The following is a 23,562-nucleotide window of genomic DNA, read 5'->3' on the forward strand; positions in this document are numbered from 1 at the left end:
CATCTCGTCATCTGCTGTGTATTTTTTGTGCTGTTTTCTTCCCTATAACAAACAAGGATTGCTTCCCAGATGGTTCTGTGCAACAAACCATCTGTTACATCAGGTTATCTGTTCTACGCACATTAGGCGACAAAACTGTCCACAAAGTAAGTTCACATTACATTTTACAGGGAGTAATCGGCTAGAAATGATAGCTAAAGCCAAGAGTAGTGGCTGGATGAATGAGAGTGAGTACCAGAGGAGTTATTAGACATATTTTTTTATAATAGTTATAGCTTTCGCTGCAGTTTAAAAGCTTGTTTGGGAGCCAGTTTAGCTCAGTGGGTGAGTGGGTGACCATATGTTACACGGCTAGAGCGCAGCAGCACGAGTTCAAGACTGACCTGCGGCCCTTTGCTGCACGTCCCTTCTCTCTCCCTCAACTTTCCTGTTTATCTTCAGCTCTCTACTATCAAATAAAGGCTAAAATGCCCCCAAAAAATGATCTTAAAAAAAAAAAAACGGCCTGTTTGTATTTTTAGCATTCCATTTAGTTTTCTGGTTTGCCGCTAGCAAAAAATAAGCAAATCTAGTAGCCTGCACTATGAAGGGACACCTAATAAGACTGCAAATACCCCCCAAAAACCTTACTCTATCAGCATGCCTGTGCTCCCCTCTAACTTTAATAATAAAGTTTTGCAAAAACTTTAACAAAAAGCTCAAGAATAATCATGAATTTCATTTTAGGGTCATGTTTAAGTCTAAACTATTAAAGTCATACCATTTTGACTCACTAAGCAGAAATCTACTGTGGAAATTAAGAAAAAGCGAAATACTGGTAATGTGAAATGGCAAATTTGCCACTGAAGTGAGAAAATTCAATTTGAGGCAAGCCTCTGTTCTGGAGGCACTTGAATTTATTCCATTCCTGATCAGTGGATCAAATTTGTACACCAATTCAATTCCTTCTTCTCTTCTCTTTAAAAGCCTGTCATGCCACACTTAATTACATTGGTGCTGTATCAGACTGAAAGGGGTACAAGGATGTGCAATGTCATGGTTACAAGTCGAAATGGCCATTTTCATTAGTTACCAATTTGTAATTTGCTTAGGGATATGATTTCATGGATCTCTGTTTCAAATTGAATTATTCTTTCATTTGAAAAGGCACAGCAGAAAGAGAGGGAGGAAAAAAGGAAGAAAAAAAATGTCCATCCCATTGCTCACATGCATGAACATGTCTGCATGCACACACACTCTCATACAGCACACACGACGCTACTTAGGCTGGGATTTGGGCAATTTTAAGCCCTGATGCTAACATCGGCCTGTCAAGCGGAGCAGAGAGAAGAACCAGGCTGTATCAGCCTCCATTGCTGACCATACCAAAAGACGTCCTGCGGTGATCTGTCCTTGGTGTTGTCAGGGGGTTTTAATACATGGGTGGGGGTCTCCGCACATTACTGCTGTAAACCCGTAGAGCTGTAGCTTTGTGGGACTTCAGTAACAACACACCAGGAAAATTGGATTTCCTCCGATGGCTATCAGACATACAGTAAAAGCTGACAGCTCTTTGTTGACTACGGCCTAAACCTCATGTTGTAATAGCACAGATAACAGCCCTGGGGTCTCTTATCAGGCTGGAGGAGGCTAGTGCTAGCATGGATACAATACAGACCCCGAGACCCGGGAGTAATTTATCTCTCTGGAACACAGCTTTAAAGTTTGATTTTGATGCTAGTCTACCTGTATGTGTTAAAACATTGGCTGAAAGTATTTCAATTCTTGCATAATATATGGTAATACGATCGCAAGGTTTCACTGATACCATATATACCACGCATATATATATATATATATATATATATATATATATATATATATATATATAAATAACCCCGACAAGCCAAACATTTTCAGTGGCTGCATGCTTTCCTTGTTGTCCTTTTTCTTGCTGGGGTTTCAATAGAGTGGTTTGTCCAGACTGAAACACAGACTTCACTATTATTATTAGTCAGCCCTTGTAATACATTTGCAAACAAAGTTTCCCATCATGCAGATTCTGCATGAGGCCTGGTAGTGAACTAATCATGTGATTCAGGTGTGTTGACCCAGGGTGAGATCTAAAACCTGCAGGACACCGGCCCTCGAGGCCTGGAGTTGCCCACCCCTGATCTACAGCAAGTCTGCTGTTTTTAAAACACCAAGTCAAGGCTGCTCAAATACGATTGGTCAGCCTACAACAGACTACAAATGAGACTTAAGAGAGCTTCTGCATAGTCACATACCAATATAGAAAGATATTATATTGTTTAATTATACAAATACCACGAAACAGAAATTTGGCTAAGTCAAATAACAAAAGACCAAAAGCAGAGATGTCTGACTCATTCTACATGCAGTCAGTTTTGATCTTAAGTGGGCCGGACCAGTGAAACTGCTCTTTCATTTAACTACACATTTAATGCAGGAGATTTCTTAATATAAGAAACTTCAACCTCAAGAGTTTCTCTTACTTTTTCTACACGATAAAGAAATGCTGCTGTAGAAATGAAAGAAATGTAAAAACAGATTGTAGAAACTGAACTTTCTATAGCTCATAGTGAAATAATACAAACCTTTGGCCATGGGGGAGGTCTCTGTGAGCAAGAAAAGCTAAAGTAAAAACTATTAAAATTCATTAAAAAGTCCAGAATCTATGCCCTCCTTCACATTTTCCAAAACCAGAAACTGTGAGCCAGACTGAAGTCTTTGCTGGACAGATTCAGAGCCCGGAGCCTTATGTTCAACACTTCTGACCTAGACAGACAAATGGCTACTCCCTGTTATACCTGCACGCAGATAAATTACAATATTTGAATTCATCTCATCTTATTATGTTGCATTTTTTTAGATTATTAACAGGGAGAGAAGGGCAAGGTCTACTAAATCTCTGTTTCACGCAGCATAAAAGAATCCTTTATATAAGTCATGGCATTTGAGTATTTTTATCCCTTGCACCACTAAATGTATTTCCAAGATGTTTTGGGATCTGTATTGAAAGGGTTGCACACTTTAAAGACAACAAGCTTCATCCTTACCCAGCGTTGTGCACTGTCCTGCATGGATCTTTCTGAGCGTGATGCCTTTCTGGATGCCCGTCGCCCTCATAGCGCACTCACTGGGGTACGTCCGGCCATCACTGGCACACAGAGGCTCATCGCTTAGGGGGCACAACTCAAGTGGCACAAATTTCAGCGGCTGGCGGGTGAGAGGCTCCACGCGGCAGTTCAAAACGTTTTTGCACGGATCTGTGGAGAAAGAGTTAAGAATGTGTACTGCAGTACAGCATAACATACAGTACAATACGACAGGGAAGAAATTACAGTTTGTCACTTTTGCTAAAGCACAGAATCCCATTCTCTGAATCACGCTATCAAACTTCCATTTATCGAATAAATGACAGAACAGTTTTCACCTAGTTAGACACAATTTGCAGATCTCGTTTAATCTTTTCTCTGAATCTGAAATTCTCACACTTCACCACAGAGATGCACCTGTGATGCATAATACTAACCACTGGAGGCAGAGATTAAACACAGCTACAGCAGAAATGTAGTTTTTCTTTTTTTTAAACACGGTGACTCAAATATGTGAACAGTTGCTGCTAATTATGTAATGAAACTTGTATATGCCAGGTAGCAAAGGTAAGTGGAAGGTTGATACTAACAATGAAAGGCAACAAGCTGAGAGGCGGAGGAGGAGGACTACAAGAACGAGCACAATTTAGAGCAGTCATTTTCGATGATCTTTGCTGAGCAGCTGTGATAGACCATGTTTCTGCACATGAAATGAGAAGCAATATGAAAACAAATAGAAGAAACCTCCAGTAGGAGATTTATACATCGCCAGCTACGATTTACTCAAGAAACCGCCGCCTTTGGTATTTTTCACACACAGAGCTAATATTGCTTTTATGAGTCTTACTTCTTACAATTATGGTACAGTTCAAAAGTCTTTTGTTCAATTTTGCTTCCAAGGAGCCAGACCTTTTTTTGTCATTTAAAAAAAAAAATACACGGTTGGGCTTTTTAGCAATGACAGAGCGAAGAGAAGAAGCTGAAAGAGAAAGACAAGGAGAAGACAGGCTAGATTAATACCCAGGCTTCTGCTTTAGTCTTGTACCATGTGGGTCACCTGATCAACCCGCTGAGCTAAACCAGCACCCTCTTGTAATTTCTTTACGGTGGTCTTGAGCAATGCTTCTCCAGGCATTCTGGAGATCTTCCAGAGTTTTTTCTTTGAACATTGGCTGCTTTATCACTCATTTTCGGTACAGGCCTTAAACCATTTTCCACTTAACACTGAGCTATGAATTGTAGCATAAAAAAGGCAGCTAACTCCAGGGATTAACCTGTGTTGTCTACCAGAGCATTCTCATTCCCGACACGTAACATACCGACGATTTGTCACGTCCCAAGGCGTCCAATGGGAAAGCGAAAGGTAACCTTCCGTGTCCCTATGACATGCGCCCGATTGTGGATGAAATCCAATAGAATGACGCTCCCGGTGGTAACGCACATTCCAGCTGTGTATTCGAGCCCTAACCCTAACCATAACCTTATCCCTAACCTTAACCACAATCGTGTTAGATAGTGTTTTTCAAAGCGATTCATGATGAGAAAGTAAAATAAATGTACATGTGTAGATTGAATCCAAATGGGTTTCATGTTTCCTCCTGTTTCCGAACGCGTAACATAGGAACGTGTTGGGTGACTGAAAGGTTTGTCAATTTGTCACAAAAACACATAATTTGTTCTCATTTCTTTTACTCTAAATGAATCTACAAAAAAGATAACATGGTTTGACACAAAAAAGCTGTATTTTTGCACCAAAAGGTGATTACCAAAGACTTATTAGCTAAAACTTGGCATTACCTTGGTATGGTGTGCAATGCATCCTTAGGAAATTGAGGAAACTGGACAAGTGGAGGCCAAAAGAACAATTAGCAGACATAAAAAATATTTCAGCAAAGGCCTGACAGAGGACCTGAAAGCATCTAGACCTTTAGTTGATCCATCCACTGTTCAATGAAGCCTCATCAGAAATGGTCTCAATGGAAGGAGACGCTATTCTAAAGCAACAGAAACAGGGACCAAAGCTCCTACAGAGTGGTGAACCCAAACTAAAAAAGTTTGGTTTAAATCATTGTCAATATGTAGCTAGGTCAGGAAAAAGGTGCAACAATGAGTTTCTACATGTATCTGTAAAATATGGTGGCGGCTCTGTCATGGTTTGGTGCCACATTTCATCCAGTGCCGTTGAGGATCTTAACAACAAATGATGGAATTATGAACACAGGAAAGTACTGTGAGATTGTGATTCACCATGTACGTGGAAAGCATCTGATTTGGAAAAACTTAATTTTTCAGCACGACAATGATGCCAAACAAAGAACAAAACAAACGGCAGCCAAGATCCAAAGAAGAGCTTTGAATGTCCTTCAAGAAGTTTGGAGAACTATTTCTGATGATACTTCAAGAAATTACCAGAAAGCTGCCTAAAAGAGCTCATGATGTTCCAAAAAAAGGTGGTCATACCAAATATTGACTTTAAGAGAAAAAAGCAATCTCAGTATCTTTTATGTTGCAACCATAACCTTGAGTGTATACGCATGTTTGTAGAACAAGGCTGTCTTTATTTCATGTTTCTGTCACTTTTGTGTGATTGTGTTTTCTCATTTCTGTTGTACTGTGCAATGAATGATCAGTAGTGTTATTATTTTTGACAGCGAATTATCTAAAAATATTGTGTAGTTTTGAGCTTTTCATGCATTTTTGTGTGTGTGTGTTTTTTCTTAGAAGAGTCAAAGGTTTTATGAAAGTAGTTTGAAAATTGGTTCTCGTGTTTAAAGTTTGGAGAAAAGGCCATAAGGTTTCAGGAAATGTGTCTTAGAATTTGTGAAAAACTGTAATTAGACTCCGAGGGAACATAATCTAAAACATCTGTGACCATTTTTGGTTCTGCGGAAAAAAGTGAACAACGCTTCACTGGCAAAAGAAAAAAGCAGCACAGTATAACAGGATGTGGTGTCTCTGGATTAATTGTGTTCAAACTGGCAACTCCTTTCAAAGAAAACTTTTTAAGTCCTGTTAGATAAAGCGTTGGTAAGTCATCTTTTAATTAGCGGCGAACAGTCTTATAGCTATGATATGTCTGCTGAGAAGAGAAGAGAAGAGAAGAGAAGAGAAGAGAAGAGAAGAGAAGAGAAGAGGAATATCTGCTTCACAGATATTATCAGTGGCCCGGCAGCTGAGAGCAGCTCAGAGTAGGACCTTGGATGTGAAGGGGAGACAAGGAAACAGATGAAGAGACGATCGGTTTGATTTGCTCTCTCGCACCTCCTTCCTTCCAGGGGAGTGTTGGTCTGGCACGCTTGGCCCTATCAGTCCGTGATCATAATGGAATTGGTTTGTGGATGTGTGTGATGGGGGTGTTACTCCTTGAAACAGGAGCCCAGGCTTTATCCTGCTCGCCACGCTTTCAGCATGTGGGAAGACAAAGGATTTATGTAGCACCGTGACATATTAAATCACTGCCAAGCTGCCGGCGAGTCATTCAAAACACACCAAGGATGAAACACCCTATCATCGGGAAAGGAGTAGAAAGAGAATGAGAAACAGAGAATAAGGGAGAATGGTTTCCAGAGACCTCTGGCAGCAATACAAAGAGTGACAATGCTGGGACAGAAAAAGGGACGGAGCGCTTTGGCTGCGTGGGGGTGGGAGGCGGAGTGACCATAGGCCAGGCCTCGGATTGTTTTCTGTGTGCACAATACAAAGGCTTGCAGAGACTTGCAACTGAGCAAACAGGGGTTTTATCGTAATGCACGCAGCGTCTCTGCATGACGCAGTGCCTGACCCGCCAGCCAGACCATTATCTGAGAGAAAGACCATTACTACCCATTAAGCGAGAAGAACAGCTTCTAGAGTCCATGCTTTTCCTCTAGCTGAGCAAGTGGGGTAATTACAAAAAGAATAGGCTGTTTTCTGTAAAAACTAGCAGTGCAGATAAATCAACAGCATTTGCCTGGCGCGGGCTAGCAAGTTGAAATAGCCAATGCTCAGTTGAAATGGCTGCAGGAAGATTTAAAGCACCATCAGGGCCAACCAGTCCCCTGAGCTGACGCCGTCCCCAGGGGAGACGTTGCAACCCGGGTCACTTTAGCCGACTCACGTTGGATTTATACGACCAACCTTCTGCCTGTGGACAAACACATCCATCTCTCGTTGCCTACCACCCGCTCTGTCTCCTGGAGGCTCCTGCTGCTAAAAGACAGAGTTACTATCTGTAGTCTATCCCTCCGTCTTCCTCGCCACAGAATAAAAAGAGCTAAATAGTCGAGCGCCTTGAGAGTAAACAACAATTGCCTGATGAGAACAAGGATGAGCCAAAAACAACACAAAAAACTGCTCTTAAAACCTATTTAAAAAAAAACAACAGTCCGCACCGTAGGAGAACCTGTGTGGGGAAAAGCGACCTGAATGAAAAATTAGAATTAGTAGAGGTGTGCCTTAAATAAGCAGGGTATGTGAAAGAGGAACACAAAAGGAAGAGGTAGGAAACAGTGGAAAGGGAAGAAAAGGTTTTCTGACAATTGAAAACAAAAAATCTCAACAAAAATGACATTTTCACCATTGGAAATATAATTTTTGATTCTATCAGGGTTATTTTTTTTGTATTTCCATATTTTGCAACAATTTATATTTGATAGTGTGGCTCTGGGACAGGGGTAGGGAACGTTGGTCCTCGAGAGCCGGTGTCCTGCAGGTTTTAGATCTCACCCTGGGTCACCACACCTGAATCAAATGATTAGTTCATTAAAATGAACTTCTAGACATGTTGAGGAGCTAATTTAGCCATTTAAATGAGCTGTGTTGGATCAATGACACATCTAAAACCTGCAGGACACCGGCTCTCGAGGCCTGGAGTTGCCCACCCCTGCTCTGGGACATCTCCCTGCTACAGCAGCAGAAGAAGAAATAGAGCGGAGTTGGGTTGGGAAAGAAAATAAACTGTGATGGGAACTCTTCAATATTACCTGTGCTCAAAATCAGTGTTACAAAAAACAGAAACAAACACAGAAAACACAACGAGAGCTTACCGCAGTGTCCTTGGTACTGCACACGAATGTTCTTCTTGTTCTTGCAGGCATGCTGATGGAGCTCGCACTCATTCACGTAGTCCTTTCCATCACTACCACACACTACTTGCTTGGGCTTGCCCTCGCAGCCAAGGGGGCACATGCACTTTGCCGACAAGCCATCTGAAGACTGGACACAGGTGCTGCCGTAGCTGCAGGCCACCTCGGTACAGGGATCCTTCAGAGCTGCAGGAAGGGGCAGACATAAAAACAAGCTTTAGTCAAAAGCAAAAGGGGCTCTTGCATTGAAGAGCATGTCTGTCAAGCGCTAATACGTCACAGTGCTCGCCGCTACAGTACACTGGAGTGCATCACAAATGACAGGCCACCTTATTCAAGTGGCTTTCGGTGCACTTTTACAAGCGCTGACTAGTTATTCTGAGGTTTGAAGAACTACTTGACACCCCTGGGTAAAGATGCACTGCCACAGCTATCTACTAGTACAAACAAGTTTCATTTCACAGAGTAGTGTGAATTGGATTAGAAAGCTTTGCATTCACAACACATCCTGTGTCGCTACGCTCAAGCATGCTTTAATCGGCACGGCTGAAAAGCGACCCTTGAATATTTACCTTTCCATAAATTAGACCAAGTGAGAGCAGGGAAGAGGGGTATTCCTCCCTCGTGAGGAATTTGTTTCCATCCTAATTAAGCAGCACGCCGCTTGTCGCTGAGCGACGTACTCCAATCCGAGGAGAAGGTGCAACTTTTAATTTTGCCTTTGTGCGCCATCAACGGGGGCTTTTCTCGGGCCTCATATGCTCAACAAAAGGCAGCCGTGAGATTACAATCGCTGTCTTCTCACAGCATGATACATATTTATGACTGTCACGGACAAACATGCTTTCCCATGAGAGAGAAGCGCGGCATCGGCAGCCCTCTCATTTCCTAAGCCCGCCACTTTTAGAATAAATATTTACCAATGTCTGATATTATCCCCGCTTTTGTTACAAGCAACATCGATGAATTTAATTTAAAGCGGGAGTGTATATATTGAATTGCAAACTCTGTCCGTCTCGCTTTGTTTTTTGTGTGCGTTTTTTCTTTACTCCTCAGACAAGAGCAGAGTGTGTTTCACATTTGTCTTCTTTCTTTTCTACCTTTTTTGAAAATTCAATACCTGCCTCCGGGATGAAATGGCACTGCCTTGTTAATAAGAGACTGGAATGTGCGCAGAGATATATTATGGATGTGTAAGAAGACAGGAGAGCTATGAGGAGTGCTCCTGATCAAAGCATACCCCCCCTCCCTCGCCTTCCTCGTCTTCATGACACATCCCCACCGCCCTCATTTCTTTTCTTTTTCTCTTTTTTTTGCTCTTTCCTGTCAAGTTCTTTTGAGGTTTGGTGCGTTAGGCGCTTTAATGAACACTTTTTTTCCTCCCCATTTTATATTTGCGCTGTATCGCAGCAGGAACTTTGAAACCGACTCTAATTTACAAGTAACTTCAAGATAAAGTACGATCAAGTAATTGCATCTCTAACTAAAAGAGACTCGTAGAAAATGACTCACTGAAATCATAAATCATTACTGGAAATCATAGGTCATTGTGAGGCGATGATGACTTAATGGCTGCTCATGCGAAACAGATAGCAATTGTGATGCTTGGCCTCCGCTGTGTGTCTAATCACATGAACAATGAAACGCTGATGACTTGTGGGAACGGAGCCGCTATAAAAACCTTGTTGTATCTGCCGGAGCAGGTAAAAGGTCATGTTAAATCACAGCTGCAGCAATTATACGCGAGCTACTTTCACTGCACATGTACAAACTAGTGTGTTACCCAGCATACGCTATGAGTTCCCCTGCTCAATAATCGTAGGGTTGAAGGTGCGATCTTGGGCTGTATACAGGCTGTAAGTGAGCTCAAAGAATGACCCAGCAATCAGAGAGTAGTTTGTCTGGCATTTGCACGTTCTACTCGATTCAGAGGAGCTGATGCTGAGGTAGTAAAGCCCTATCTGGAAGTTTGATATCCAACTTCTCCAGTGTTTTGGAAAGAGATGTGGAGTCTGAAGTCTGAGCATCAGGATAAAAGCATCAGCTGTTATTCAACTTTCATTATTAGCATCCTGTTCCCCATTTTTACACATATAAGGCAAGCTGAATAAGCTACAACAAAAACCCAAATAACCAAAGATAATTTATGACTTAACTCCCATTTGATCCATCAGCTTATGTCATCTAATAATGATAAAGCAAGACAAACCATGAATTGGTGCACTCATACTGCTGTGGGCTGTGGGAAATAAGCCCTTGGATGTTTCCTTCTCCCTTCTCTTTTGCTCACACCTACCCCAAAGTCACAAGAGCAGAGGTTCAACTTTGAGCCCCTCCTGTACATCTGATAAAAGGTACAAGCCACAACAGAATCCCACAAACCGCAAAAAGAAGACCGCAGCAATCACACTGCAATTTGTCCAGGGCTTGTACAATCAAGTTTCTTCAGGTAGCTGTGGCTCAGGATGTACAGTCGGTCATTCACTATTCATAAGGGCTGTTACACGATCCCAAAGTGTCCTTGGATAAGATGCTGAACCCCACAGTAGCACTGGTGTATGATGGATGAAGCACTGTGTGAATGGGTGAATGTGGCTCTTGTAGTTTGGTCAGTGAGACTAGAAACATACTATATAAGTGCTAGTCCATTTAGCGTGTTGTTTTGATAGACCTGCTGTTGGGAATGGGAGTTGTTTTCTGACAAGAAGTAGTACCTTGTCAGAATGCTCACTTCTTCTATAAAATAGTGGTTGTTAAGGGGTTGCAGTCACATCTACTGAAGAGTAGGAGAAAGACGAGAAAGAAACCCAGTGATTCCCCCTTTCCTTAGAGTAAACAGCATCCTCGTAGCACTTCTTGATCTCATTAAATAATAGCCTGGGCTTTCTCTCCCTCCCCAACCTCCCTTTCCTCCAAGCAAATCTGGCGTGTTGACAGGCAAGAAGGGGTGGAGGCGATAGTAAGGGGCACGAGAGCTAGGTAGAACAGGAAGGAGAGGTGGGGGCGCTTGATTTGAATGCTAACAGGGGCCGATTTGGATACGAAGCACAGCCTCGATGGGGCGTTAGTGCAGATAAGCTTTCCTTCTCAGACTCAGACAAGCAGGCAAATTGCCTGGGCGAATGTGATCGGTGTAACAAGCTCAAATAAAAAAAAGAAAGAAAGAAAAAAGCATGATCACCATAGCAAACTACATGGAGTTTTTACTTATATTTTCTAATCATTTCTCAGGTGAAAAGTGGCAACAAAAAAAGAAAAGAGGAGAAAGAGGAAAGCTAAAAAGTCAGTAAATTAGAATGATCCTTGCTGCCAATTAGATCACTCTCCCTCGCTAGAGTGAATCTCAGCATGGTCTGGGCTGCTAGGATAATGAGGGAAAAAAACCCCATAAGGATACACAGAGACAAGTGACACTAAAGCACTGGCATTCCAGCACAAACACAGTGAGAGATGGCATATGATTAGGGAACAAGAGGACACCCCAAAAGAAAAACCAACATCCTGGGGCCCAATTAATAGAATAATGCTTTATAGATTTAAATGTTTAAAAAGACTTTTAAAGGAGACAAAACTCTGGTTTATTTACATTTGAGACACTGCGTTTTCTAAAAACGGACTCGTTCCTGTCAGTCCATCACAGCTAGACCTGGATTTGATTGGCTCCTTTCACAGAACAATTGCCCCCCCCCCCCCCCCCTTTCTTCTAATCACAAGCATGCAGCATTTGTGTGGACAGGCCTCCTTCAAAATTCTGCACTCAGCAGGTTTGCTTCATTTAAACCACAGGACTGGCATTGTCTGGCATTGTGGGATGCATTGTAACTGAACTACCTATGTGCCTAATTGCGAATTCATGTGCTGTGGGAAATTCTGAATACACACCGTCACAAATCAACACTTGATCAACTCTGCAACTTGCTCTTTTAATGCCAAGTGGATTTCAAATTGGGATAACAATTTGTCTAATTGTGATGTGCTGCGCTGTGCTGGATATGCAGAAGTTAGCCGGGTGCTTGCAAATAATTGATTAGCACTGCCCACATTTAAGGTGTGTGTTTCTCAAACTGAAAACTATGCAGCGCTGCAGGAACATAAAATCAATGCAAGGTGGGTAAAAAGGGGACAAGAGAAAAAAAATGCAAATTTGCCATCTTTCTCTACTCGTTCTGAGCTGAAATTGAGCATGTTGAGAAGTGTACATTTCTGAGAAATGGAAGCTTTTTTTTCCTTTTTATTGTTCTGCATGCATGGAAATTAACTTTCTATCAAACTGCAGTAATGCATAATGTCGAGAATAACAACAACTGTGAAGCAAATCCTTTTGCACTCCTGGCTGTAGTTAAGTATAGAAGCTGCTGAAGTGTTGGGTGGCACTTTGTAGCAGCTTAACTATAATATGTGAAGTCTCTTACAGAGCTAAAGCTAAGCTATAGCTTAAGTGGTATTGTTTTCACCTTCTGAGCCCATGCGCGTGTGTGTTTGCATGTTACTGTGGAAAAGTGCAGTTACGCAGACACGTAGTGTAGTGAGAACTACCACTAGGGCAGTTCGGAGTAGTTTAGCAGGTGTTTGTATGTCTGTCTGTCTGCGATGTCTTCCAGAAAAGTGGGGCAGAGGGGTTTTGGAGAATGGGGATTACAGTGATCCTCTCCCTCCTCATCTCTCCCTCTGGCAGTCAGCAGACTTTCCAGGCAGGTGGGGAGCTCCACTTCTCTGATCCACTGTTTTGTGCTGTAGTTTATTAATGCTTCATTAGGGACACGGAGCTGTCAGTGCCGTGCTGGCTTTACTTGATACCCCGCTGCCACGAAACCAGACGCGCACCAGATGCGTGCGCAAGTGTGGGGAGAGTCATATATGCCAGTGCACGTTTGGAGGCAGCCATGGAGTTCAGATAAGTCTGCAAGTGAGTTTGTGATATGTATGCACGTGTACCTGTGTGTGTGTGTGTGTGTGTGTGTGTGTGTGCTGTGCTTCCTGTTGTGCTGGTAGTGATAAGGGAGGTATGGGGCTGAAGCTAATCAAATGCAATGATGCGATGGAGGGGGAGCTCGGCAGTGTGTGTTCTAATCATGAACCCTCTTACACCCATCAACAGCAGGAGAAGAAGAAGCAGAGAGGGAGCGACAGTGAGACAAAAACAAGTAACAAGGGGACTGAGTTAAAATACTATGGAGAAAGTCTGACAAAGAAAAATGCAGGAACAGAAAACAAATGTAATTCAGAGGAAAAGTTCAACATTTAGGTTTTTTTTTTTTACTTTTTTGGGCAAAGCTACCTGCTTCCTACTTTCCAGTTTTATACCGAGACAGGCTTTACACATCGTGACCCCCACTTTCATTCATAAAACTGCACCAACTAACAGTTTGATATTTGAATTATAACCCAACTCTGTGGAGTACATCAAAATAAATTGCTTATTCCTCAAACATAAAATGTTTAAATGGGAAGTATGTCACTTTAATTTCGTGCCTTTAAATGGTAAAAAAGACAGTCAGTGGGGAAACACGAAGACTGGTATTGATTTTTTAATCTCAGTCATGACAAAAAACAATTAGGTATCTCAACCAAAATCCTGAAATACTAAAATAAAATAAAGTTGTGTGTATAATTTCCTTGAAATTTAGCCAGTTTCGCTGCTGCTTATCATGGATTAATGATGCCGGGCAACCAAGCTGGTGTACAAGAGTAATGTAGTAATTCAAATGCATAAGTGTCTTTGTAAGTATATAGTAAAAACTATTATATTATAAACTATTATAACTATACTTAAAAAAAACCCCACAGTACTAAAAGACAAACTGGGCATGTGAAATTCAGAAGGAGCACAACAATGGGCACTTGGTGTTGTTTGAACAAAGACAAAGCAGGCAGGGAAAGATAGGAAGTTGAACAAAAAACCCAAAAAACAGACAGTAGATGAAGAAGTGGCGAGGAACTAGTAAAAGAGAAGTGTGTAGAAGGGAGATAAGGCAAAGGGTCAGAATGGGAGAAAGAAAGCAGCGGCATGGAATGGTCAGAAAATCAACAGACAAGATCGACAAAAACTGAAATCCAAGAACTAAATATGGATGAGAATCTACAGCCAGATACCCAAAGCAAGTGGTGAGGAGCAGGAGGCAGGGACTGAGGGAAGGCCAAAGGATTAACAGTCCTACACACCTCTCCAACACGCTTTCCAGACACACACACACTTCGTTCCCTCTGCTGTGAGGCCAATGGCTGGAAGATGATTCTTTGTGTTTGATGTAGTTCTTCAAAGCGCTCCACTGAACTGCAGCTGTTGCTCTCTTTTACACGCTTTGCTGTTTTACCCTTGAGAATGGAAAACGAACCACAAAAAGCCCTCATCATGCTCCAGTCGTCGGCCACACACACAATCAAGAAGTGGAGCTTGTGAGTACAGTATGTCTAAGCAGATTTTTAACCAAAGGTCTTATGACAGTTTAGTTTAGTTTAGTTTAATTTAGGTTAGTTTGATTTAGAAAAATCCCCATTAGCTGTCGCGATGCAGCAGCTATTCGTCCTGCGGTCATAAAATCTCAGATGCTGCTCTTCTAAATCAATATTTAAGAAAAAAAATTATGAATGTAAAAACAGAGGATAAAATACAAAAATGTCACAATGCTTGATTTTTGGAACCATAGCTGTCATTTACTGCTGGCAGATATCTTACGCTTGGAAAATGCAGTAAAGCACAGGTGGGGTGCTGAAATGACAACACAGGCCCCATTTATTCTGCTGAGTGACAGAAAGAAGGTGGGATGGGATTAAATCGCCCGGGTATGGCATTTATGACAAACACACACAGAGATGCACAGGTCTTTTAAAAGGACAGCACACAATTTAACAGCAACAACAACAACAACAAAAAACACTTAAATTCTTCAGTTAAATATCAACGAATATTAACACGCTCATTTAAATAGCACCATTTGATGAAAACCCAGTGGCACATTAAATCCTTCCACCAACTTATCGTGTGCATCATAATTGGAAGCATCGAAATGCTTTTTCCAAACTAACAAAATGTGCTTGGGAGAGGGAAATGCTCCCGTTACTCGACTGGGAGATCAGAGGTGAGATACAGAACGACAGCCCTGCAGCCAATCTAGTGTCCAAAAAGGCTGATTGTGCTTCATAACATGATGCGGAGGACTTTTCAGAATGCAAACAAATGCCTTTGGCCATTCAGTGCAACGGAACAAGCTGTAAACACAGTGATTATATATGTTATCCACTCATAATAATGTTGAAGGTGCCCTAAGTGCACTGCTAAAGGAGTCCACGAATGGCTGCACATCATGTGTCAAACCATCAAGACGTTGTGACAACTCACTTTACTTTAGCCCTGTAATCCACATAAACAAGCTGAAAGAGATAAAAGGTAAAAAGAAAAGACAAACACTGGCTGATGGGCAGTTTCTTTAACCTCAGGGCCTCTCTGTCCCCTTAATAGCCTATGGGAAAAAGCCTGTATTACCTATTGGCAAGCTGTCAGTGCTTGTACCAGGAGTTGTTTCTCTTGGAGTAAGGCCTTTTGAAAGCAACAAAGAAGATCTTGGTGCCAAAATAAGTTGGGGAGTGTAGCCGGAGGCACTATTAACTGCTTCTCTGTTTACCTCTTTAAGGCCAGAAGCCCACATAATCAATAATGTATTCATGTGGTTTTTAAGTGTTGAGCTCTACACCAGGCGCCTCAGGATCAAAAGCACCAACCCCCCCCCCCCAAAAATAAAACCTGGTTAGACTCAGCATACTGAACACACAAATGCTTAAATTAAAAGATTAAGTACGGTAGTCCTAAATGAATTTCTTCTAATTGCACTACATTCAATATTTTTGAGTTTCTGTGACATTTTCTTCCTTTGTGAGTTAGTAAAACTGATTGTTTTTAACTACTAAAGTATAATTTGACTCTACTCGTTTCTACTGCAGTCTCTGGTTTCCTATTAATAGTGTAGGATCATGGCTGTGAGTGTCAGGAAGGTTATGAGTGCGCAGTCAGTCAATTACAGATACCCTGCACGCTCTATCATGCTGTGTTGTTCTATGTGGTAAGGTTGTAATTTGTATGCCTTCATATTAGAATAGCAAACCTGTGACACTACGAGTGAAGCGGGTTGCAGAGTTCATGACGATCTCCATGTTAGCACAGATAGAAGTATGAAGGGTGATGCTCTGCTCACTGTAAAAATCCCTCACCACATACGTTTTATGAATGACAAAAGTTATGATTTTATTTGATATTTCGCATTTTAGAAAGCACAGCTACATTTCCGAAAGTAAGAAAATTACACAGACTATGAAAAAATAAGTCACATTAACAAAGTTATTCATGTTGTAGCTCCAAAATGTGGCGGTGTACACATCTGAATAACAAACAAAAAGTCAGTTTCAATAGGAGACAAAAATCTCCTGGGGGCTACGTCAGGAAGAGCAGCCTGTGTGAAAGTCTGCCACGGAGCTAGCCGCTGTGGTGACCCTTTGTGAATAAGGTAGCTAAGAAAATGATGGAAGTTGAGCTAATAGGCACTGTGAATTAAATATGATCAAATATTACAAATAAAATGTAATTAGATTATTTAAATGCTAATTACATTACAGCCAGTTGGCTTCTGTCAGTTTTTGGAGACTTGGGGACTGAAATGTGTCCTGAAACACAGTTTTGCATTCAGAATATCCCCCTTGGCCCCAGAAAGAGGTACAAAGACTCATGTGGGCTAAGTGGCGCATATGCCACAAATTTCCTTTCATTAGCTCCTGATTAACTGGAGCTGGTAGTGGTGTGGAGCCAAAATCAGTACTGATGTTCAGTGACGCATTGGCTAATCATGCTTGGCCTTTGCTATCAAAAACTTGCTAATGACCGGTAGCCGCTGGGGGCGAAATGCAGTTCAGAGCTGCTGAAAAGTCCCTTACAGTGGGTGTTTGGTCTTCAGTACAAACACAGGCACATCTGCGTGAAGACATACAGTGTCAGCACACTCTTCACCTGAATGCAGGATAAGCTCAAAGTGCGATAGTGCATGCTGCATTATCTCTTTTTTCAATAGTCTCACTTAAATAAACATCAATTTAAGAGTTCTCTGTCACCGGCTGATAAAGGAGCAAATAAATCTAAAGCCATATCATGAAAGCAGTTTAAAGTCAGCAGTTCCCAGGCTGGGTGCTGAAGCTGTGTGGTGACTAACAATAAAAATTTGAGCTCACTTTGCTTTATTCTCATTAACTCCTGAAAGCAGATCCAAAAACTGTTAATATTAAGTAAATAAGAAGATCTCACAGTTCACAGCTCATAACCTGCCTATGAATAGACATAAGCCACAATATTTAGAACCCAGCACATTAAGCTTTGACTCTTTATTTCCAATAACTGACTGAGACAATCAGTCAATTACTACCTATTGTATGTGATATCTAAATTAAAGCTAAAGAACAGGGGGAAAAATGAAGACACACCACAGCACTGACTTCTTTGCACTGAGGATTTTGGCTTAATTAGGAAAAATAACAACGGGTTAACTTTAATACTAAGAAAGCACCTTTATGAACACACAATCAGATAAACCTGCTCAAGGCGACATGCCCATTTCAGCCTTCCAATATAGGACCCTATTTAACATGACAACAATTTAAATTTTGATAAGGCTGCAGGAGGAAGAGAGAGTGCGCATGAAAGTGGAGCAGAAGAACTGACATTTATTTAGAACAAACAGTAGATGGAAATAACTTGGATTTATTCTCTCTCTTTTCTGGCAAGCATTATTACTGCAGGCAGGGACTGTCTGTGTGTGTGTGTGTGTCTACGTGAGCCATTTATTCTAATTGTGAGGAAAATTGAAAGCCATAGAACACAAACACATTTTACGGAATGAAGGTATATTGGCCTGTCCTTACAATTTTCACAAAGCTGGAATGAAGTTAAGGTGAATGAGGAAAAATATAAAAAGGCAGCATTTGCCAGAGAAAAGTCATATGGGTTAGCCTCAGCGGTTAAGTGGTCCTGGCGAATGAGATAAAACTGAACTATTTGGTTCACTAAAAAGCAGCATTTTAATTTGCTTGTGTTATTGCTGAAAAAACCAAAAGAAAACTTGATTCCGAGTCAGAAAACAGAACGGGGAGGAAGTGTTCAAAAATGGGCAACGAAGGAAACACAGAGAACACTATTATTTCCTTGACGTATAAGCAATTCAGTGTGAAATATTTTCTACACGAAATCATGCAGTCACAGAGTTACAGGAGCTCTAGTGCCACTAGAAAACACTTACAGCTTAATTGCAAGGTTTCAGGCAGAAACGGGAAAATCATTTTAAAAATGCCACTTTTAGCAGCTAAAACAACAGAATAAAAATAACAGTTTTGAACTTTGTAACTAATTGTTATTTTCCTTGTTGCCTTTTGTTTTTCTGATGGATCATTTTAAAGTTACAGTCCATTAGGTGTTCATGGAAACCAACTGTGTTTTCACAATAGCTGTTTTATGCATTTCCTTCTTCTGTTCTGTGATTATCTACTCATAATAGAAGTTACTGGTAGAGTCTGCCATTGGCACATGCCACTGCCACGAGGGGCTTAGAGTAAATGATGAATAGATTCATTATTACTGTTTTTGTTGGCTTCTCTTTTGACTGCTCTTTGCAATTAACTGACAGCCATCTTGTACATCCTATTTATGGGCCATAGCACTAAAAAGAACTGGACTACTTTTATTATGAAGCATCGTGGCTTTTATGATGATATGTCACCAAGTGGCGCTGTCATATAAATCTTTTTGAACCATGAACAGTGGGATTAACAGCTGCAGGCAACAAGCTGCACATTTCCAACTCATCGACAAGGTCACCGAGTCCTCTGGCTGAGCCATGTTCTCGGCATTTCCTATGATTTAAGCGAATCTCATGAAATGGATGGAAATTTGCACATTACTACCTTGTAATTGTCACTTGTGGCTGTTTTACCGATGAAGATGTATGTGTAGTCTCATTATAAATTTCTAAACGCAGAAATCATTTGATGTCTTTCCTCCACTAAAAAGCCACAAAGCGCCCTTTACTGCCTACTTGTCCATTTCCAACTCTGTATTTCTGCCATTCACTAACATTGATCTGCAAATTGATTACCAATGGATGATAGAGTAGTGCATGCAAATTTTGCATATACAACATTTTTGGCAAGATTAAGACAATGTATAGTGTATATGCCCCAGATCCTTTATGAACACTGAATACTGAGCACTTAAAATCCTGAGGACAATAGACTGCTGGATTTCTTTCCTCCCTCTCAGTTAAGCACATTCACATTCTAACCCAGGCCTAACAGTGTCTGATTAGGTCGCTAACATGAAGACCAGTAGGACGCTGGTTCCTGACGACCTTGATCGATAACCACTGCGCTACATCATCTCAGCTTTGAGGCGACACAATGCTGGTTGATTCCCGAACAAGACTGCGTCTAAGTGGCCGGCACCTTGTTGAGAAAAAAGGTAAAACTTTGAAAAGTTACAACCCTGATTGCTCATTTTACATCAGTGGTGCTTTGATTTACAATCAATCACCCACTGAAGGCAAGGAGTATCTAATTTGCCCTCCACTGCAACAATGTGAACACAGCATTACTCTGGGGAGTGGATGTAGTCGATGGACAGACCTTAAATAAGCAGCAAGGCAGGAGTGGATGAACAGTAATGAAGGAACCTTGTATAAAGGTGCTGTGTGTAAACAGGGAATACAGTGTAGATATACATGCACAAGATTGACGTTTTCTGCAGTACTGTGCACATGTCTTGAGCTACCCCTCATTTCTTTATATCTGGCTAGGAGAAGCAATTTACTGAACCACGTGCAAACATGTGCACATATGCATACATGGAAATACAGTGTAAGGCAAACAGGCAATTTTACAATTTTAATGAGCTCCAAAGTCAATATTTGCTATGCTCATCTTTATTCTTCAACTCTTTCAGGTAAGCTTTCTTGTCATTTCTTCAAGTAGCCTTCAGGAACAGTTCTCCAGGGCTTTTCAAGGACTTTCAGATACTGTTCCAAATGCTGCAGTTTTTTCAGACAGGTCACTTGTTCTTTTGTCCTCCACTTGTCCAGTTTCTTTAAATGTTTTAAGGACAGGCTGCACACCGTGCCGAGATATGCCAGGTTTTTTGGCTAATAGCTCTTTGGGAATCACCTAGCTCGTGCAAAAATAATGATTTATTCCTGACAAACTGTGTCATCTCTGACATTTCTCATAGATTTAACTAAAGACACTGGAACAAATTAGGTGATTTTGAAGTGCCTAAAGTTACAGTTTAAAATAGATCCTTTTCTAATTGGTCTGCTATGTGTCGACACAACGCTGGTTCATCCCAGTAGTTAGGTGTCTTTTTCATGGTTCAGTGATTCATAGGTCAGTTATAAGTGGTTCAACAATTAAAAAGCATTTCTTTAAAAATGGTCAAGTACAAGAACTGAAACAGCAGCCAAAGAAAAGCCTGGGGATCTATTGCTCAACGCCACCTTAAAAAATGACTCCTTGTTTAAAACTCTGACTCCGTGGTAGAAAGAAATAAAAAGATTATCCATATTGTATTTCTGATTATGTGTTCCTGTACATACATTAACATAAAACGAGTAATAATCTGAAAAATGGATTAAATAAAGCAGTTATCCTATTCAATCCACGCTGCGATCCTTTAATGATGATTGTGAATAAGCGATCTTTTTGTTGTTGTTGTTGTTGTTGTATGCCACAGAATCAAAGCCAACGCGGGGAGAAACAAATATTCTTTAGAAATCCGTCTCCTGTCACTTGTCGTCATTCTTGTTCCGCACGAAATGAAATAAAATATCCGCTATTGTCGGCTGAGCTGGTAGTTATCCTCATATTTTTCAGCACCGCTCCACTTTTATTATTTTCACTCCATTCCATCTCTCTCCAAGCATACACAGTGAAAATAACAAATAACAATGTATTATTCAGGAGAAGCCAAATGCATAAATACATTAAAAAGTCTCAAAACACAACCCCTTGTCTGGGATTAAGCAGGTGTATGTGGATATGGATGTGTGTACATAATCGGTGTTTTGCCTGCAGATTTCAAAGAGGTGAGCACTGGAGAAAGAGCGAGCGAAAGATGAAGCAGAAGACGGGATTTGTCTTACAAGTATCAGTGGTTGCAGACGAGTGGAACAGCAAGTAAAGATGGATAGAGAAATTCCAAGCACAGCCCATAATCATGTCTTTATGTGTGTGTGTGTGTGTGCTGATAACAAGAATGTATATTTTTCAGTCTATCGGTTTGCAAAACGCCTGCAGTGTGTGTATATTTCACTAAATATGCCTTTGTGTGCGTGTCTATGTACTATCAGTAAACACACACACACACACAGAGTCCGTCAGGTTGTGCATGTTATGGTTATGAATGCCAAGCAAGAGTCAATGCCCCAGGGAAATGAAAGCACGAAAGCTGAGTTATTTACAATGACCTCTCGCCCTGTGTGTGTCTGTTAGCGTGTGCGCATAAATGTGTTCACCGATAACCCCGGAGAAATTTGATTACTTTCCGCATTTGTGTCTCTGTGCAGACTTGTTACTACTGATGAGAATATCAGCAAGAAATGGAAAAAAGAAGAGAAAAAAATGAAAAGATTTTTGTCGTGAAGCCTCTGAGTGAAAAAGGAAGGAGACGAGGGAACGCGCAGAAAATGAGTGAAGGCGAAGGAGAAGAAGTAAGGGGTGCGTGACTAAGTCCTCTGTGGTGGAGTTAACAGTGAGCAAATGAAGGAGAAGTGAAAAAAAGAGGCTTGAGGAACTATGGAGTGATGTAGAAGAAGGAACAGCGAGGCAAAATGCATGAAAAGAATAAAGGACGGAAGGAAAAAGAAAAGGAATATTTTAAAAAAAGTAACAAGGACAATAAGGATTAAAGACAGAAAGAAAGACGGGAGGAATACTGGTGAGATGAAGGGACAGGGATCCAAAACAGGGAAGCAATGAGCACTGGAGAAACAGCGTAGAGGTAAAGATGGCTTCAGTCAGTTTGACTGCAGAATTCTGTTATCTGCTTCGGCAAAGCCAGAAGTCATCTTCACCATCTACGGCTATTACCACCAGCCCATTGTTACAGAGGCTGACCGGGCATGTCACCGGGGTAACAAAGGAAATCGTCTTAGCATGAGCAAAATGAGAAGTAAAAGAATGGGGGGTGAAGGAGGAGTAAAGCAGGCTGGCCTTCATCTCCTCACTCTCCAGCTCTGCTCCAAAATTAGGATTTTTTTTGCTTGCAGAGGATTTTCACAAACCTCCTCTCCTAGCCAGCTTTGGCCCCAACGAGGGAAGATAAATCAGGGCTTTACCTGGCCCGGCCCAGACACCTTAACAATCGGCCAGACCAACAAAAGACAAAAGACCAAACGTACAGATGGAGTAATGAGCTTAGGTCACTTTCTTTGATTCCCTCTCTGAACAATGGTTTAGGAGCAAAAGGGAGATGTGAAGAGGAATGGAAACAATGTGTTGGCCCGCATATCAGATTCAAATAACAATGGTTTTTCTGATCCCAAACAACATAAGTAAAGAAGCATACTGAAAGATTTGTTACACATACGCAGTATTGTGCAGATGTCTTGATTCTTATTTCTTTAGATTTTAGTAGGAAATTGGGAAACAGGTGCAGTGATTTACTGAAAAATGTGCATATATAGTATATAAGGCAAAAAGAGAGTTTGTACAGTTCTAAAAACATCTTTATTCTTCAACGCAGTCTCTCTTGGACAAGCTTTTGTAATGTCTGTAGGTAGTCTCGAGGAAAAGTTCTCCAGGTTCTTGAAACACATTCAAAGCTCTTCTTTGGTTGTTGCCATCCAACAGTGTTTATTATGAAGTTTCACAATGACCTGGAGGGTACTGTAATAATAAATGATAAATGTTCTTTTCTCTTTTTGAGTAAAATAAGGTTTGCATTCCAAAATAAACAAGAGATTTTTGAAAAAGTGAAAGTGCCTAATTAAAAAATAATGCAAAGGTGTATTTTAAGCTTCCCCTTTTCTCCTTTTCCCATAACTACATTTAACATGTAAACCCGCTCAGCTTTAACCCCACTTTTGCATCTCCTCTCCTCTTGGGAGTTTTCTGTTTTCACACACGCTCTGAATAAACGATTTGACTGGCTGAGTAGCATCACATGAGATAATGTAGTCACTCACTGTTGTACCTCTCTCCTGACCTCCCCTGCACCTAGTGACGGTGATTTAAACTAAAATACGAAATTTCAAATGGCATTCATCACTTTATAAGACCTGTTAATATTTATTTTCAGTCCAATTCTTGTGAAATTTTGCTTATGTCAGCATTTCCTCTGTGCTTCCCTTTCTTAAGAATGGCTCCTTGATAGCCACCGCTCC

General features: G+C 41.1%; 1 protein-coding gene across 8 annotated transcripts in view; it reads right to left on the reverse strand.

The window, feature by feature from the left end:
• Positions 1–23,562, reverse strand: part of agrn (agrin) — a 259,292-nt gene that overhangs the window by 86,171 nt on the left and 149,559 nt on the right. For all 8 annotated transcript variants that reach the window (XM_063465477.1, XM_063465483.1, XM_063465481.1 and 5 more), the window contains 2 exons: positions 8,123–8,347; positions 3,060–3,269 (listed from right to left, as the gene is read on the reverse strand). In XM_063465477.1, coding sequence (XP_063321547.1) covers positions 3,060–3,269; positions 8,123–8,347 — 435 coding nt within the window. The remainder of the gene's footprint in view (positions 1–3,059; positions 3,270–8,122; positions 8,348–23,562) is intronic.

The sequence above is a fragment of the Pelmatolapia mariae genome, linkage group LG20 (assembly GCF_036321145.2).
Source record: "Pelmatolapia mariae isolate MD_Pm_ZW linkage group LG20, Pm_UMD_F_2, whole genome shotgun sequence".
NCBI classification, from domain to species: Eukaryota; Metazoa; Chordata; class Actinopteri; order Cichliformes; family Cichlidae; genus Pelmatolapia; species Pelmatolapia mariae.